At 35.6% G+C, this 17,396-nt stretch overlaps 1 protein-coding gene across 2 annotated transcripts in view; it reads left to right on the plus strand.

Annotated features, from left to right (window-relative positions):
* LOC132752456 (NADH dehydrogenase [ubiquinone] 1 beta subcomplex subunit 5, mitochondrial-like) overlaps positions 1 to 17,152 on the plus strand; it is a 30,351-nt gene extending 13,199 nt beyond the window's left edge. For both annotated transcript variants that reach the window (XM_060742783.1, XM_060742782.1), the window contains exons 2-6: positions 5,135 to 5,208; positions 7,513 to 7,579; positions 9,717 to 9,778; positions 14,065 to 14,171; positions 16,997 to 17,152. In XM_060742783.1, the coding sequence (XP_060598766.1) occupies positions 5,135 to 5,208; positions 7,513 to 7,579; positions 9,717 to 9,778; positions 14,065 to 14,171; positions 16,997 to 17,033 (347 nt within the window). In that variant the 3' untranslated portion in view covers positions 17,034 to 17,152. The remainder of the gene's footprint in view (positions 1 to 5,134; positions 5,209 to 7,512; positions 7,580 to 9,716; positions 9,779 to 14,064; positions 14,172 to 16,996) is intronic.
* The last annotated feature ends 244 nt before the right edge of the window (positions 17,153 to 17,396 follow it).

Consider the following 17,396-nt stretch of genomic DNA (forward strand, 5'->3'; position numbering starts at 1 on the left):
CTTCTAATGGGTGTCTTAATTCCAAGTTTGTTATCCCCAGCCGATGGAATCGGGAGGGGGATATAGTTTTGGCGTTGTCCGTCCATCCGTCCGTCCGAATTTCGTTTCCGGAGTAGTTCTCTGCAACTACTGGCTGGAATTCAACGAAAATTAATGGGAATCATCAATATCAAGAGGAGATGCGCATATCGTCGGCTTGTTCCGGTCCGACCCTTTAACTCAGAGTTATGGCCCTTGATTAGTTATGTAGTATGCATATAGAGTAAAAATCGTTTCCGCACTACTTCTCTGCAACTACTGGCTGGAATTCAACGAAACTTTATGGGAATCATCAATATCAAGAGGAGATGCGCATATAGTCGGCTTGTTCCGGTCCGACCCTTTTAACTCAGAGTTATGGCCCTTGATTAGTTATGTAGTATGCATATAGAGTAAAAATCGTTTCCGCACTACTTCTCTGCAACTACTGGCTTGAATTCAACGAAACTTTATGGGAATCATCAATACCAAGAGGAGATGCGCATATCGTCTGCTTGTTTGGGTCAGACACTTTAACTCAGAGTTATGGCCCTTGATTAGTTATGCAATATTCATATGGAGTAAAAATCGTTTCCGGAGTAGTTCTCTGCAACTACTAGCTGGAATTCAACGAAACTTTATGGGAACCTTCAATACCAAGAGGAGATGCGCATATCGTCGGCTTGTTCCAGTCAGACACTTTAACTCAGAGTTATGGCCCTTGATTAGTTATGCAGTATCCATATAGAAAAATATTTGTTTCCTCGCTACTTCTCTGCTACTACTGGCTGGAATTCAATGAAACTTTATGGGATACTAAGAGGAGATGTGCATATAGTGGCCTTGTTCCAGTCAGATACTTATAACTCAGATTTATGGCCCTTGATTAGTTATGTAGTATGCATACATCTCATTGACATTTCCAGATTGTACTATTTAACACAAAGTTATGGCTCTGTTATTGCCCTGAATATTTATCAAGTTCAAAGAATATTACTGTTTATGCCATGATAAATATATAAATAAAGCCTTATGTCTTCAGTTGTTGTGTTAATAATAACCAGTACTCGGCGGGGGATATAAATTCAACGAATTTGCTTGTTCAAATAAAAGCCCTGGGGTTTAAACTGGCCCCGCTTCGGGGGCCTATATACAGGTGAGCGACCTTAGGGCCATCATGGCCCTCTTGTTGTATATTTAGAAAGTCACTTGAAAACAGATTACATGTACTTCCAAATGTATGGAAAGATGCAAGAGTATCGCCAATTTTTAACAAGAGCTGTGGGTAGGACAGCAACGCTCGACTATTCTTAGTGCTTGATAGTAAAAAAGCCTTGATAATGTAAAATTTTCTAAGTTAACAAAAGGACAAAATTTTTCTTTAAATCCATGTTACAGTTATAGGCCTTGGAGAGTCAGTCCTATTATGCTCTAAAAGAAGAGTATAAAATTTTCAACTTGTTTCAAAGCCATATGTCAATGGACTTTAAAATATTTTGAGGTATTACGAAAACTTTAAGGTAAATTCTAAGTCAAAAAAGGCGCATAATTCTGTCAAAAATACTTAAGGTATTACAAAAAAACTTTAACATAAGTGGTTTAAGCCGACGCCAACGCTCGGGGTACTACAATAGCTCTACTTTATTCTTATCGAATAGTCGAGCCTAAAACAGGAACAAAAACGGAATCCTAGTAACTATCGCCCAGTTAGTCTAACATCAATATTGTTTAAAACATTTGGAAAAAAATTATTCGAAAACACATAATAAAACATACTGAGGAAAATAAATTATCATCTGACAATCAGTATGGTTTTCGGACAAGAAGGTCTTGTGCTTTACAACTTCTAAATGTATTGGAAGAATGGAATATTTATATACAAAAATTATCAAAGTTGGGACACCATATACAGTCTAACTTGCCCATGCGACCACGTGTATTAAGCGACTTTTGTCTTAAACGACCACTTTGAATTCCCCCCCGATCATTTTCTCTAAATATCTTAAATGTATTAAGCGACTTTTGCTCAACGCGACCAGCGACCGCTAATTAGTCACCTAATTGACATCAATCTTTTCATTAAACGACCACTTTTACCTGTCAAGTAATTGTGTTTTTAGAGAACGCCACCTCGTTATGTCACAAGTGTCAGCAATCAAAACACAACAATAAACGTGTGAAAAACTCTATTTCCCATACCGTTTTAGCGTACGCAAGTGAAGTTAAGTATACGCGTGACGTGTATTATCCAATAATATCGGATAAACATGCAACGCTCCGCCCATACTGAGATGGTGTATTACGCTTCGCTTGTTGACATTTTAGACTGCATTGAATTGACCTTGAACTTGATCAGCCATTAAATTATCGTAACAAATACATGTATCCTTTTTGTTTACTTTAAATGAAAAAATGCACACAGAAAACATATTCACTAAAGTGTTTTCGTGTTGGAGACAAGAAAAAACAACGGAAGAAGTTAAAAAATTCTGGAAAAAATGTCAAACATGTACGTAATGGATCAAAACTGTTTTGTCAATAAATATCAGAACGTTATTTTTACATTTGCATCCGTTTAGATTATCGGAGCGTACTTATTATTCAACATTTATATAAAAATGAAGTTGAAAAAACAATCCCATCGAATAAAAAAGATGTCATTTATAAATTTTGACTTTTATATCATGCTGACTGTCTTAAGAGACCGTTTCATTAAGCGACCGATTTTGGTGTTTCCCTTGCCCGGTCGCTTAATACACGTTTGACTGTATCTTGATCTAGCAAAGGCTTTCGATAAAGTCCCACATGTATGTTTACTTAATAAAGTGTCATCTTTTGGAATCAAGGGAAATGTATTAATGTGGATAAAAAGTTTTCTTTGCAATAGAAGACAGTGTGTATCAATTAAAGGTAGTACATCGTTGTGGAAAGCAGTGGATAATGGAGTGCCAGAAGGTAGTGTGTTGGGGCCGGTACTTTTTATTATGTATGTGAATGATATCACAGATAATGTCAAATCAAGCATTAAAATATTTGCTGATGATACAAAATTGTATACACCAACTAGCAAGTCGGATGTTCTCCAAAATGATAATGACTCAATTATGAACTGAAAAATGGGAAATGAACTTAAATGTTAATAAATGTAAGGTGATGCATTATGGTCATGCAAATCCTCAAACACAGTATGTAATGAATAACAAGACTTTATCGGATACTCGAGAAGAATGTGATCTAGGAGTTATTTTTGTGAAGATCTTAAATTTAGCAAAATTATTTCAACAAAGATTAATAAGGCAAATAGTATTTTAGGTCTTATTAACAGGTCCTTTAAGTTTTTAGATGAATACACCTTAGTTTGTGAAATTGTATACAACTTTGATTCGTCCTCATGTTGAATTTGCAAATGTTGTGTGGAATCCATATTTAATAAAAGACATATCAAGTCTAGAAAAACTTCAAACTAAGAGCAACAAAACTAGTTTCATCATAAAAGATCTGACATATATTGACCGCCTTTAAAAGCTTAAACTGCCAAGTCTAATACATCGTAGATTATGAGGGGACATGATTCAGACTTTCAAAATCGTTAATGGCTTAGATTACTGTATTTTTGAAATTTTTTTAGTTATTCAGCATCAACAAGGGGACATAATTTAAAACTAGAAATGCCTTGTAGTATAACAACTCATTGCCTACATCAGTTTTCAAGACGTGTAATTAAAACATGGAATGATTTGCCAAAAAATATAATAGACTCAAAACGTGTTTATGAATTTAAAATAAAGCTAGACCAACACTGGACCGGAGACACTCCATATTAAGTTTAAAATGTAATTTATTACACAGCAGTGTGGACAGAAATAGGAATAAGTGTATATGATTACACATAAAAGTGATGAGACCAGTAAGAAGAAGTAGTGAAAGATTGTCAAAAGAAGAGGGGATTAAAAAGGGCTTGGCCCTTCCATCAGAGCCCAGAATGATCCTATAGGTATCCTACAGGTATGAGTAACAAATTATGGAATCAGGGAACCGGACCCTAGCTCTTATTGAAAAGACCCCTTGGTTCTTTTACATACCAAGTGTATAGCACTGATACATGCGAGGATTACCTGGATTTCTTACGAGTATACCTCTAGGTAGGTGGGAAACACCAAAAGTGTCTCTGAAAAATCTCATGGGTGTTACCCAGGATCGAACCCGGAACCTCAGAAGTGACAAGTCATTGGTCAAATCTAATTTATCAGATGTTACAGACAAATAATGGAACATGTCCTTAAAATACAGTGAAAAAAAACAACACAAATAACAATTCTGTGAAAATTACAAATAACAAGGGGTTCGCACGCAAATGATCAAATAAAATGATCTTCGCGACGTCCAAATTTCAATTAAAATGTCACCAGTGTCATTATTTCTGAAAGCACATTTTCGAGTTTTCAATGTCTCCAAATCATCATAACCATAATCATTTGTATGTGTGTTTTGAGAAGCGAGAAAGAAAAAGGTCACAATTTTGCTCCATTTTTTCGTATAAGGGCCTCGAGAGTTGACCAGTTTTCGCTCTTTATTGTGATTTTTAGCTTGACTATTCGCAATAGAAGTATAAAAGTTACCCTAAACATTTTCTAAGTTATTTTCCACTAATTTGTCACCCAGAAAATAAAGTTTCACCTTTTCACTAAATGTCACTCATTTACACCTTCAAAATAAACTAAGTTTCATTTTTCACCAATTTCCACCTTTTTGCCACCATGAAAAAGGTCTATGTTCAAATTTCCACTCAATGCCACTTAAATGCCACCAAAGGATTGTGGCATTTGGTGGTAATTTTGCCACTACAGTGGAAAAAGAGTGGAAGTTTGTCATTTTCCAGTTAATGCCAACTTTTTCTTACACTGAATGCCACCCTTGTCAGTGGAAATAGCTGGCAAGCAGTGGCAATCTAGGGTCTTTTAATCACTTTACGTAGTGGCAAATCTAGGGACGGGTCTTTTAATCACTTTAAGTTTGGTATTTATACTATTTACTTCCTAGTATGATAATGGTATATTACATACCACATTTTGTATGACCAGACCAGTAACTTTAACATTACCATTTTATATTTCAGTGAGGAATATGGGAGGTCATAAGATGGTGAAGCGGCCATCCGAGTTTCAAAAATGTCAATTAAAAGATGACCATGTAAGTAACTATTGTTATTTCTATTTTAACCTGTCCATGACCTAAACACATAATGATGTCATCATTTTAGGGATATTTGATTGAAAATTAAGGAGAAAAAGAGGCAGAAGGTCTGTTATTATGCTCCCCGAAAAATTTCGGGGGAGCATAATAGTCTTCGGGTTGTCCGTCCGTCCGTACGCACGTCCCAATTTTGTGTCCGGCCCATAACTTTGTTATTTGAAGTCAGATTCTAAAACTTTTTCACAGAAATGATCACCATATTAAAACCATGTGTCGCGCGCAACATTTGGGTAGCTACCTTGAAGGTCAAGGTCACAGCATGACCTTGCAGCAAAATCGTGTCCGGCCCATAACTTTGTTACTTTAAGTCAGATTTAACAACTATTTAACAGAGATGATCACCTTATTGAATTGACGTGTGGCATGCAACATTTGTGTCGCTACCTTGAAGGTCAAGGTCACAGCATGACCTTGCAGCAAAATCGTGTCCGGCCCATAACTTCGTTATTTGAAGTCGGATTTTACAACTTTTTCACAGAAATGATCACCATATTGAGACAATGTGTCATGCACAACATTTGGGTTGTTTTTACACTTTGAACTTTGTCTGTGACATAACTCTGACACTACAAGAGGTATACCTTCATGTGTCAAAAACCTATTCGGGGAGCATCACCCGGTTCAACCGGCTCTTGTTTAAGGAGAAGTGATGCTACAGTGTCTAAACTCATCAGACAAAAAACATGTTCGGATGATTCATGAACGCTTTTTGAATTAATTGGGTGCACTTAATTTTGTTTGTTTGTTTGTTTCATTTTACCCTTTTTCCCAACAGTATTTCAGTCATATGGGCAGGGGGCGCACTTAGAAAATAAAGACTTCTTACTTAGAATATGAGAAGCAATACTTACTTACTTAGAATATGAGAAACAGTTACTTACTTACTTAGAATATGAGAAAGTATTTGTAAATGTTTTTGTATTCCAGTAACTCTTTTTATGGTAATCTTGATGCAATTCAAAGGTCATGGTTCCACTACTTGGCCCTGCTTGGTGGACATTTGTCTGTTTCAAAGAACAGTTTTTGTCTTTTTCTGTAAAATACTATTATGTTAGCAAGTTTACATGTAATTCAGTATAATTATGTATGTTTACCATACTTACATAAATATTACCAGGGCTCTTATTTCACAAATTATGGAGGAGCAAAGAGCATTCAGGTCCTTTACCAGCTATTTCAGTAAAATAACAGCGCCACATTCCATAATCTTGTGTTTGTATAAAAAAGATAATATTTTTGATAAAAGCTCATGCTGTGTGTCAGATATGATCAGAAAAATATTTAATATGTTTTTGTACCAGTTAAGGCCTTAAACCATTTGGTAGGATTTTAGGTCAAATGGATCAATTTAAGGTTTTCGTTTAAACATATGAGCCCTGTTACGACAAAACCAACAAAGTGCGTTTGCGACCAGCATAGATCCAGACCCGACTGCACATCCGTGCAGTCTGATCAGGATTCATGCTGTTCGCTTACCAACTCTATTACAAGTGGAGAAACTGACAGCGAACAGCATGGATCCTGATCAGACTGCGCGGATGCGCAGGCTGGTCTGGATCTATGCTGGTCGCAAACGCACTATGTTGGTTTTGTCGTGACGCGGCTCATATTATTTTTTTAAGCTTGATTGCGAAACAATTTTTGCAACTTAATTTAATCACTTTTGAGTCCACGGCCTGGAACCAACCAGTACAAATGTCATGTGAAGAAATATGATCGTGACCAGATTAGGGCTTGAACCCATGATCCCTGGGTTGAATTCTACCACTTGAAGTTCAAAATGTACTCTGTGTAGTTCCCCAACAAGGGAATTAAAGAACCTATTCCGCCAGTGTGCAGACTCAAGGTTAAGATCACCTTTGAAGGTCAAAATTTCGACAAAGGCAATGTTTGCACGATAAATGATATACATGTACTTTTTGAAGGCCAGTGAAAGCCATCAAACAAAAATAATGATCAATTGCACTACGTAAATTCATTTGTCATAGAGATATTTTGAATATTTGTCACTGCTGTGACAGCTACTAAGTTGAGATTTGATGTAGAATAGATTAGTCAAAAGCTATTAATTTGGTTTTATTATAACTCACTGGTCAAGGACACCCAGGACGAAAATGTACTTTTACCTCTTTTTTGTCATATCATTTTCCTTCAAGTGGGTAAATATAAAGCACAATGTTTACCCTATTTGTCATTCAGCCACATTCTGATACTAAAATTGTTATTTATGTTTTATTTCAGTATTATTTCCTAGGGCTAGGAATAATTCCAGCTGGCTTGTTTATCACATATCTTAATGTTACACAAGGTAAGTTAAAATCAATCATTATTCATAGTAAGACAGAGATTTTGTTTTGCTTATTTTATAGCCATTATTGGGTCATATTCCCATTTGAAAATGTTATATTATTTTTCCAATCCACAGGAAAAAATTCTCAATTGAAAGTTACAATATAAAATTATTGAATAAAATTTCTAAAATCTTTGAAAATAAGGGCTTTTTCACTGTAATAGTGCTTAAATGTTTGAAAATGCCATCCTACTTGTAGACAGTAATTGTTGCATCCAGTTTATCACTGTAAAATTTCAGTCATACATTTTTTCCCAATTTTAACACAAAAAAAACACGTTGAAATTCCCAATTCCATGAGTATGGGTCGTGTTCCCAAAATCCTGGAAAAAATCCCTGTGAGTTTATTGTGTGGGGTTTTTAGTCCCTCTGACACTATTACTGTGGTTACTCTCCTTTGTATAAAAATAGAAAAATAACTAAGTAAATGAACCGGCCTCTGGGGGGGGGGGGGGGTTAGAGTTGATGACTTCTAATCTAGTTACTTCTCTGGCGTGGGTTTGATCCCCGGGAGATGCTTTGGTAGTTTAGTGCGGAGAGGAAGGTAGTCTAGTACTGGTGTTACTCTCCAGGAACGATGGTTAGGAAACTACCTGCCTATATGACTAAAATACTGTTGGGAGAAAAGGCATAAAAATGAAACCAATGAATGTTTCAAAATATGACAAGAAATGAGTGATCAGGTCCTTTATCCAGCTAACAATGTATATTTCAAACACTTACATAAATAATAATGGTGTTGAATTACTGAATAGAATGATTCAATAACAACATATTTTTTTTAACAAGTACCTGTTTATTTTAAGGTATCATAAAATTCAAGAAATCATATTTTCGCAAATATTTATAGATGCAAAAAGTCCACTTTTTGACACTGGCAAAATTTTTGTGACACAAATATATCAACTTAAACAGTATATGTCAAAACATAACTGAGATTGTCATGTTAACACTTCATATTAAAAATATGCACTATGCTAGCTGTAATTATTTTAAAATACCAAATGCACAAAACTTGGAAATCATATTTTTATGCCCCCACAATGTTGGAGCATATAGCGTTGCACTTGTCCGTCTGTCCGTCAATTCGTCAGTCCATCTGTCCGTCCCGAAATCTTGTGAACACAACTCCTCTTAAACCGGATGGCAGATTTTGCTTAAACTTACAGGGATGAACAACCTTAATGTGTAGATGGTAGTAAAGGAAGGAATTTTCACTGCGACCAAATTTAACAGAATTATGGCCCTTTGTTGATTTTTTTACTAGATACTATGTAGAAATTTTGTGAACGCAACTCCTCTTAAACCGGATGGCAGATTTTGCTTAAACTTCCAGGGATGAACAACCTTAATGTGAGATGGCAGTAAAGGAAGGAATTTTTGCTGCAACCAAATTTAACAGAATTATGGCCTTTTGTTGATTTTTTCATAATAATATATACTATGTAGAAATTTTGTGAAAGCAACTCCTCTTAAACCGGATGGCAGATTTTGCTTAAACTTCCAGGGATTAATAACCTTAATGTGTAAATGGTAGTAAAGGAAGGAGTTTTTGCTGTGACCAAATTTAACAGAATTATGGCCCTTTGTTGATTTTTAGTTTTCAACTTGTGGCACATGTAGTCCAAAAAATATTTGACCTAGAGTCATGAGATTGACAGAACAGTGGCATGTGGGGGCATCCGTGTCCTATGGACACATTTCTAGTTTTGTCTTGGAAATTTTTCTTCCTTTCTTTTTTCAAAAATTCTTAACAGAATCAGATACATGTGAAGTAAAGATGATTAAACAGCCTAAGGCCACTTATTATAAACCTTTGCAACCCTTTGAAAGTTTGCACACCCTTTTTCTCAAGAATAATGTATGGTTATTTGCATTGCTTTGCCTGTTAAGGTCATCAGCGCAGTCTGATCAGGATCCATGCTGTTAGCTATCAGTTTCTCTACTTGTAATAGGGTTGGTAAGCGAACAGCATGGATCCTGATCAGACTGCACAGATCAGACTCACTGCACGGATGTGCAGGCTGGTCTGGATCCTTGCGGGTTGCAAACGCACTATGTTGGTTTTGTCATGACACGGCTTATTTAATTTCAGGTCCTGCTCAGTTGGTAGACACACCTGAGGGTTATGTTCCAGAACCACACGAGTACCACAGAGTAAGTTCATTAGTACCACAGAGTAAGTTGATTAGTACCACAGAGTCAGTTACCGTAATTAGTACCCCAGAGTAAGTAAATTAGTACCACAGAGTATGTTAATTATTACTACAGAGTAAGTTAATTAGCACCACAGAGTAAGTTAATTAGCATCACACAGTAAGTTAATTAGTACCACAGAGTAAGTTAATTGGTGCCACAGAGTAAATTAATTAGTACCACAGAGTAAGTTAATTAGTACCACAGAGTAAATTAATTAGTACCACAGAGTAAGTTAATTAGTACCACAGAGTAAGTTAATTAGTGCCACAGAGTAAGTTAATTATTACCACAGAGTAAGTTGATTAGTATCACAGAGTAAGTTGATTAGTACCACAGAGTAAGTTAATAAGTACCACAGAGTAAGTTAATTATTACCACAGAGTAAGTTGATTAGTACCACAGAGTAAGTTGATTAGTACCACAGAGTAAGTTAATTAGTACCACAGAGTAAATTAATTAGTACCACAGAGTAAGTTAATTAGTACCACAGATAAGTTAATTAGTACCACAGAGTAAGTTAATTAGTACCACAGAGTAAAGTTAATTAGTACCACAGAGTAAGTTAATTAGTACCACAGAGTAAGTTAATTATTACGACAGAGTAAGTTAATTAGTACCACAGAGTAAATTAATTAGTAGCACAGAGTAAATTAATTAGTACCACAGAGTAAGTTGATTAGTACCACAGAGTAAGTTAATTATTACCACAGAGTAAGTTAATTAGTACCACAGAGTAAGTTAATTAGTACCACAGAGTAAGTTAATTAGTACCACAGAGTAAGTTAATTAGTACCACAGAGTAAGTTAATTAGTACCACAGAGTAAGTAAATTAGTACCACAGAGTAAGTTAATTAGTACCACAGAGTAAATTAATTTGTAGCACAGAGTAAGTTAATTAGTACCACAGAGTAAATTAATTAGTACCACAGAGTAAATTAATTAGTAGCACAGAGTAAATTAATTAGTACCACAGAGTAAATTAATTAGTACCACAGAGTAAATTAATTAGTAGCACAGAGTAAGTTAATTAGTACCACAGAGTAAGTAAATTATTACCACAGAGTAAGTTGATTAGTATCACAGAGTAAGTTGATTAGTACCACAGAGTAAGTTAATTAGTTCCACAGAGTAAGTAAATTAAGTACCTAAGAGTAAGTTGATTAGTACCACAGAGTAAGTAAATTATTACCACAGAGTAAGTTGATTAGTATCACAGAGTAAGTTGATTAGTACCACAGAGTAAGTTAATTAGTTCCACAGAGTAAGTAAATTAAGTACCTAAGAGTAAGTTGATTAGTACCACAGAGTAGTTAAATTATTACACAGAGTAAGTAAATTAGTACCATAGAGTAAGTTGAATAGTACCCACAGAGTAAGTTGATTATTACCACAGAGTAAGTTGATTATTACCATAGAGTAAGTCAAGGTAACAGCCAGAGGTCATAGATTAACAAAGTCTGTTACAGGGTATATTTTGTGTCAGGTCCATAACGTCTTCAAAGATCAAGGGATTTTGAAATTATGTTGCACAAATGTTCACAATAATAAGACAATGTGTCATGAGCGAAACCAGTAGTCTACCTCCAAGGTAAAGGTTACAGTTGTAAACCTTAACATGGTCTTTTAAATGGTATATTTTGTGTGCAGTCTATAATTATTTTATTGTTCAATGAATTTGAAATAACTTGGCAAAAATGTTCACAATAATGGGACCCAGGGCTCAAGCTAGGTTCAAAAATGTTCACAATAATGGGACCCAGGGCTCAAGCTAGGTTCAAAAATGTTCACAATAATGGGACCATGTGTCATTAGCAACATCCAGACTTCTACCTTCAATGTCAAGGTCACACTTGAGTGCCATAGCTTAACATTGTCTGTTCTTGGGTATATTTTGTGTGCGGTTCATCAATCAAGGGATTTTAGAATAATTTTGCACAATTGTTAACAATAAGATGACATGTGATGCGCAAACACCTAAACCCTTACCTCAAAGGTCAGGTCACACTTGGAGGTCAATGCCTGAAATAGGTTTTACATGGTAAAATGCCCAAGTTTGGCCAATGCAAATAAAGGTCATTGGTGAATTAACCACATACATTGATTGATGACTGGACACGAAATGTACCCTGTAACAGACCATATCCCCTGTTTGAAATAGTAATCACAAGTATACAAATGGATTTCTTTTGACACATACACAGGAGATATAACAGGCACCATTTTATCATTTTATATCTGTACTTCATTAAATTAATTTGCTTTTATTTATAAAATAGGTACATTAAGGGAGAAATTATTGTTATATATTTTGTTTATTGCATTTTGTATGGATCCTATGATGTGGATAATTAATTCAATTTTAAAAGTGTTATATACTTATATTAATTATACCCCCGCACAACAAAGTTGTAAGGGGGGTATACTGGAATCAGCTTGTCCGTCCGTCCGTCCGGCTGTCCGTCCGGCCGGCCGTCCGTCGGTTTTTCCTTGTCCGCCCAATAACTTAAGATTCCTTTGACCCTTAGTCTTCATATTTGGCATGGAGGTTAGTCATGATTAGTAGATGACCCCTATTGATTTTGAGGTCACTAGGTCAAAGGTCAAGGTCACAGGGGCCTTGACTTCAAAAAGCTTGTCCGCCCAATAACTTAAGATTCCTTTGACCCTTAGTCTTCATATTTGGCATGGAGGTAAGTCATGATTAGTAGATGACCCCTATTGATTTTGAGGTCACTAGGTCAAAGGTCAAGGTCACAGGGGCCTTGACTTCAAAAAGCTTGTCCGCCCAATAACTTAAGATTCCTTTGACCCTTAGTCTTCATGTTTGGCATGGAGGTTAGTCATGATTAGTAGGTGACCCCTATTGATTTTGAGGTCACCAGGTCAAAGGTCAAGGTCACAGGGGCCTTGACTTCTAAAAGCTTGTCCGCCCAATAACTTAAGATTCCTTTGACCCTTAGTCTTCATATTTGGCATGGAGGTTAGTCATGATTAGTAGATGACCCCTATTGATTTTGAGGTCACCAGGTCAAAGGTCAAGGTCACAGGGGCCTTGACTTTAAAAAGCTTGTCCGCCCAATAACTTAAGATTCCTTTGACCTACAGTCGTCATATTTGGCATGGAGGTTAGTCATGATTAGTAGATGACCCCTATTGATTTTGAGGTCACCAGGTCAAAGGTCAAGGTCACAGGGACTTTGACTTCAAAAACTTTGTCTGCCCAATTACTTTAGATTCCTTTGACCCACAGTCTTCATATTTGACATGGATGTTGATCATGATTAGTAGATGACCCCTTTTGATTTTGAGGTCACTGGATCAAAGGTCAAGGTCATAGGGACTTTGACTTCAAAAAGTTTGTCCACCCATTAACTTAGATTCCTTTGACCCACAGTCTTCATATTTGGTATGGATGTTGATCATGACTATAAGGTGACCCCTATTGATTTTGAGGTCATTGGGTCAAAGGTCAAGGTCACAGGGACCTTGACAAAAAAAAGATTTCTTCTCAATTGCTAAAGAATGTCCTGTCCGCAATGTATTGATTTTGACATTTTCACATTTGAAGCATGTAGAATACATAACTTAGCAATGCACTGGCTTAGTAACCTCAGATTTGGCAGGGAGGTTGTCCTTGAGCTCTAAATGGCCACTGTTGATTCTGACAAAGTGGTATGCGGGGGTATTCACGCCATGATAGTGGCAGTTCTAGTTAATTATGTAATATTCATAACAGTTATCTATGTTTGTATGTGGCATATAGTACATGAACTGCTTGATTTGTCCTCTTTATATATTTTTTTAATGATTTTTTTTATACTGGCATGTGCAGATCTAGAATAATATATAGTATGTTTTTTTTAAAATAAAATATTCATATGTAAATTAATGTAAATATGCCACTGTTTGTCCGCGATAAAAAAAATCGTCCGCGGTGGTATCGTGGAAAAAGCAAAACCCGCGGTGAGCATACTGTATCATATATATGTTGTCAGTGGAGGCATCCGTGTGCTTTGGACACAGTTCTAGTTATACATAATATATAGTAGGTTTTTTTTTTATAAACTTGACTAGATAAAAAATATGCCACTGTTACAGGTAAATGAAGTAAGTGGCATATTCCTCCTATGGACTGTAGTATTTTTATATTAAAATCCCTTCAAGTATAAATGAAAAGTTCAAAGCAGGGTAAGTTCTCTCAGTTGAACAGGTTAAAGGTAAAGATATATATTTATTTTTCCAGCTGCCACTGACAAGGTTACTGGCTAAATATGGAGTTGAACCTATTGAGAAGAAACATGAAAGAACTTTATACTATCTTCATAAAGCAGATGAAAAAAGAAAATCTACGTAAGTTGTGTACATATATTCATCACATTTAACCAAAGCACCTAGTGTAATAAGAATTTTATGTGATGTCATTTTAATGTGAGGAAGCGTCCAGCTAGCTATGACAACATTGGTGGTTCTACTCAGGTGACTGTGTGTGCCTGAAATAATGCATGAGGGTCACCTGAGGTCGCCATATGACCTTTACTGTCTAGGTGTGATAGAAAATCAAATCACAAACATGAATCATGTGTCTAGAGTCAATATTGGCTTTGATAGTGAATCTTGTGTCTAGAGTCAATATTGGCTTTAATGTGTGAATCATGTGTATAGAATCAATTTTGGCTTTGATAAGTGAATCATGTGTCTCGAGTCAATATTGGCTTTGATAAGTGAATCATGTGTCTAGAGTCAATATTGGCTTTGATAAGTGAATCATGTGTCTCGAGTCAATATTGGCTTTGATAAGTGAATCATGTGTCTAGAGTCAATATTGGCTTTGATAAGTGAATCATGTGTCTAGAGTTAATATTGGCTTTGATAAGTGAATCATGTGTCTAGAGTTAATATTGGCTTTGATGAGTGAATCATGTGTCTAGAGTCAATATTGGCTTTGATAAGTGAATCATGTGTCTAGTCAAAATTGGATTTGATAAGTGAATCATGTGTCTCGAGTCAATATTGGATTTGATAAGTGAATCATGTGTCTAGAGTCAATACTGGCTTTGATAAGTGGATCATGTGTCTAGAGTTAATATTGGCTTTGATGAGTGAATCATGTGTCTAGAGTCCGAATTGGCTTTGATAAGTGAATCATGAGTCTAAAGTCAATAATTGGCTTTGATAAGTGAATCATGTGTCTAAGTCAATATTGGCTTTGATAAGTAAATCATGTGTCTAGAGTCAATATTGGCTTTGATAAGTGAATCATGTGTCTCGAGTCAATATTGGCTTTGATGAGTGAATCATGTGTCTAGAGTCAATATTGGCTTTGGTAAATGAATTATGTGTCTAGAGTTAATATTGGCTTTGATAAGTGAATTATGTGTCTAGTCAATATTGGCTTTGATAAGTGAATCATGTGTCTAAAGTCAATAATGGATTTGATAAATGAATCATGTGTCTAGTCAATATTGGCCTTGATAAGTGAATCATGTGTCTAGAGTCAATACTGGCTTTGATAAGTGAATCATGTGTCTAAAGTCAATAATGTATTTGATAAATGAATCATGTGTCTAGTCAATATTGGCCTTGATAAGTGAATCATGTGTCTAGAGTCAATACTGGTTTTGATAAGTGAATCAGTGTCTAGAGTTAATATGGCTTTGATGAGTGAATCATGTGTCTAGAGTCAGAATTTTTGCTTTGATAAGAAAATCCATTAGTCTAGAGTCAATATTGGCTTTGATAAGTGAATCATGTGTCTAGAGTCAATATAGGCTAGATGTGTGAATCATGTGTCTAGAGTCAATATTGGCTTTTGATAAGTGAATCATGCGTGTCTAGAGTCAATATTGCTTTGATAAGTGAATCAATGTGTCTAGTCAATAATTGGCTTTGATAAGTGAATCAAATGTGTCTCGAGTCAATATTGGCTTTGATAAGTGAATCATGTGTCTAGTCAATATTGGCTTTGATAAGTGAATCATGTGTCTCGAGTCAATATTGGCTTTGATAAGTGAATCATGTGTCTCGAGTCAATATTGGCTTTGATAAGTGAATCATGTGTCTAGAGTCAATATTGGCATTGATGAAATGAATCAAATTGTGGCTCGAGTCAATATTGGCTTTTTGACTAAGTGAATCATGTGTATCGAGTCAATATTGGCTTTGATAAGTGAATCATGTGTCTAGATTCAATATTGGCTTTGATGTGTGGATCTGTGTCTAGAGTCAATATGGCTTTGATAAGTGAATCATGTGTCTAGAGTCAATATTGGCTTTTGATAAATGAATCATGTGTCTAGTCCAGTATTGGCTTTGATAAGTGAATCATGTGTCTAGAGTCAATATTGGCTTTGATAAGTGAATCGTATGTCTAGAGTTAATATTGGCTTTGGATAAGTGAATCATGTGTCTAGAGGCAATAATGGCTTTGATAAGTGAATCGTGTGTCTAGAGTCAATATTGGCTTTGATAAGTGAATCATGTTGTCTAGAGTCAATATTGGCTTTGATAAGTGAATCGTGTGTCTAGAGTTAATATTGGCTTTGATAAGTGAATCATGTGTCTAGAGTCAATATTGGCTTTGATAAGTGGAATCGTGGTGTCTAGAGTCAATATTGGCTTTGATAAGTGAATCATGTGTCTAGAGTCAATATTGGCTTTGATAAGTGAATCGTGTGTCTAGAGTTAATATTGGCTTTTGATAAGTGAATCATGTGGGTCTAGAGGCAATAATGGGCTTTGATAAGTGAAATCGTGCATCTAGAGTCAATATTGGCTTCGATAAGTGAATCATCGCTTCTAGAAGAGTTAATATTGGCTTTTGATAAGTGAACGTGTGTATCTAGAGTCAATATTGGTTCGATAAGTGAATCATGCTTCTAGAGTTAATATTGGCTTTGATAAGTGAATCGTGTATCTAGAGTCAATAATTTTCTACAGCTTAAAGATCCACAATATATGAAAAGTCAGGGAAAGCAGTGATCCTCGGAAAGCATTTATAAAAATATTACATGAAAATTTCATGCTTGGTTCGATAAAGTTTATTCATGAAGGACAGTCAAACCATCAACTTATATTCTTCTTTTTGAAAGGTTGTTTTTCATATTGTCTGAATACTTCAAATAGATTTAATTGTATTGAAAAAATGTGTTTATATACATATATTTTGTATAATTCAGTATACTGCAAATGGAGGTAAGATGTCTTCAAAAATGAGAAACCTGAAAATAATGGTAATTGTCTATCTTCATTGTCTGATTTTAATTTAACTGATTTTTGTGTCGCCTTGAGAAGGGGTTACTCTTGTCGGCGGCGTTTGTCCGTGTTGGTTGTGTCGTTGTCGGGGTCCCCTAAAGCTTGTCCAGAGCTAGCTCAGTCACTATAGGTCGGATTGACTTCAATCTTGGTATGCATGCTTATTTCAATAACACGAAGTGCAGTGCTCAAGGACCAGTACTCTGCACTTCTTAATTGTTGAGTTATTGTCCTTTCATACTTTAATTCTGTCCGGGCCATTTCTCTTCAACTATAAAAGCTATGGACTTGAAACTTCATAGGATGATAGATCTCATTAAGAAG

The sequence above is a fragment of the Ruditapes philippinarum genome, unplaced genomic scaffold, assembly GCF_026571515.1.
Source record: "Ruditapes philippinarum isolate M1 unplaced genomic scaffold, ASM2657151v2 ctg8438_1_1_1_1, whole genome shotgun sequence".
NCBI lineage: Eukaryota > Metazoa > Mollusca > Bivalvia > Venerida > Veneridae > Ruditapes > Ruditapes philippinarum.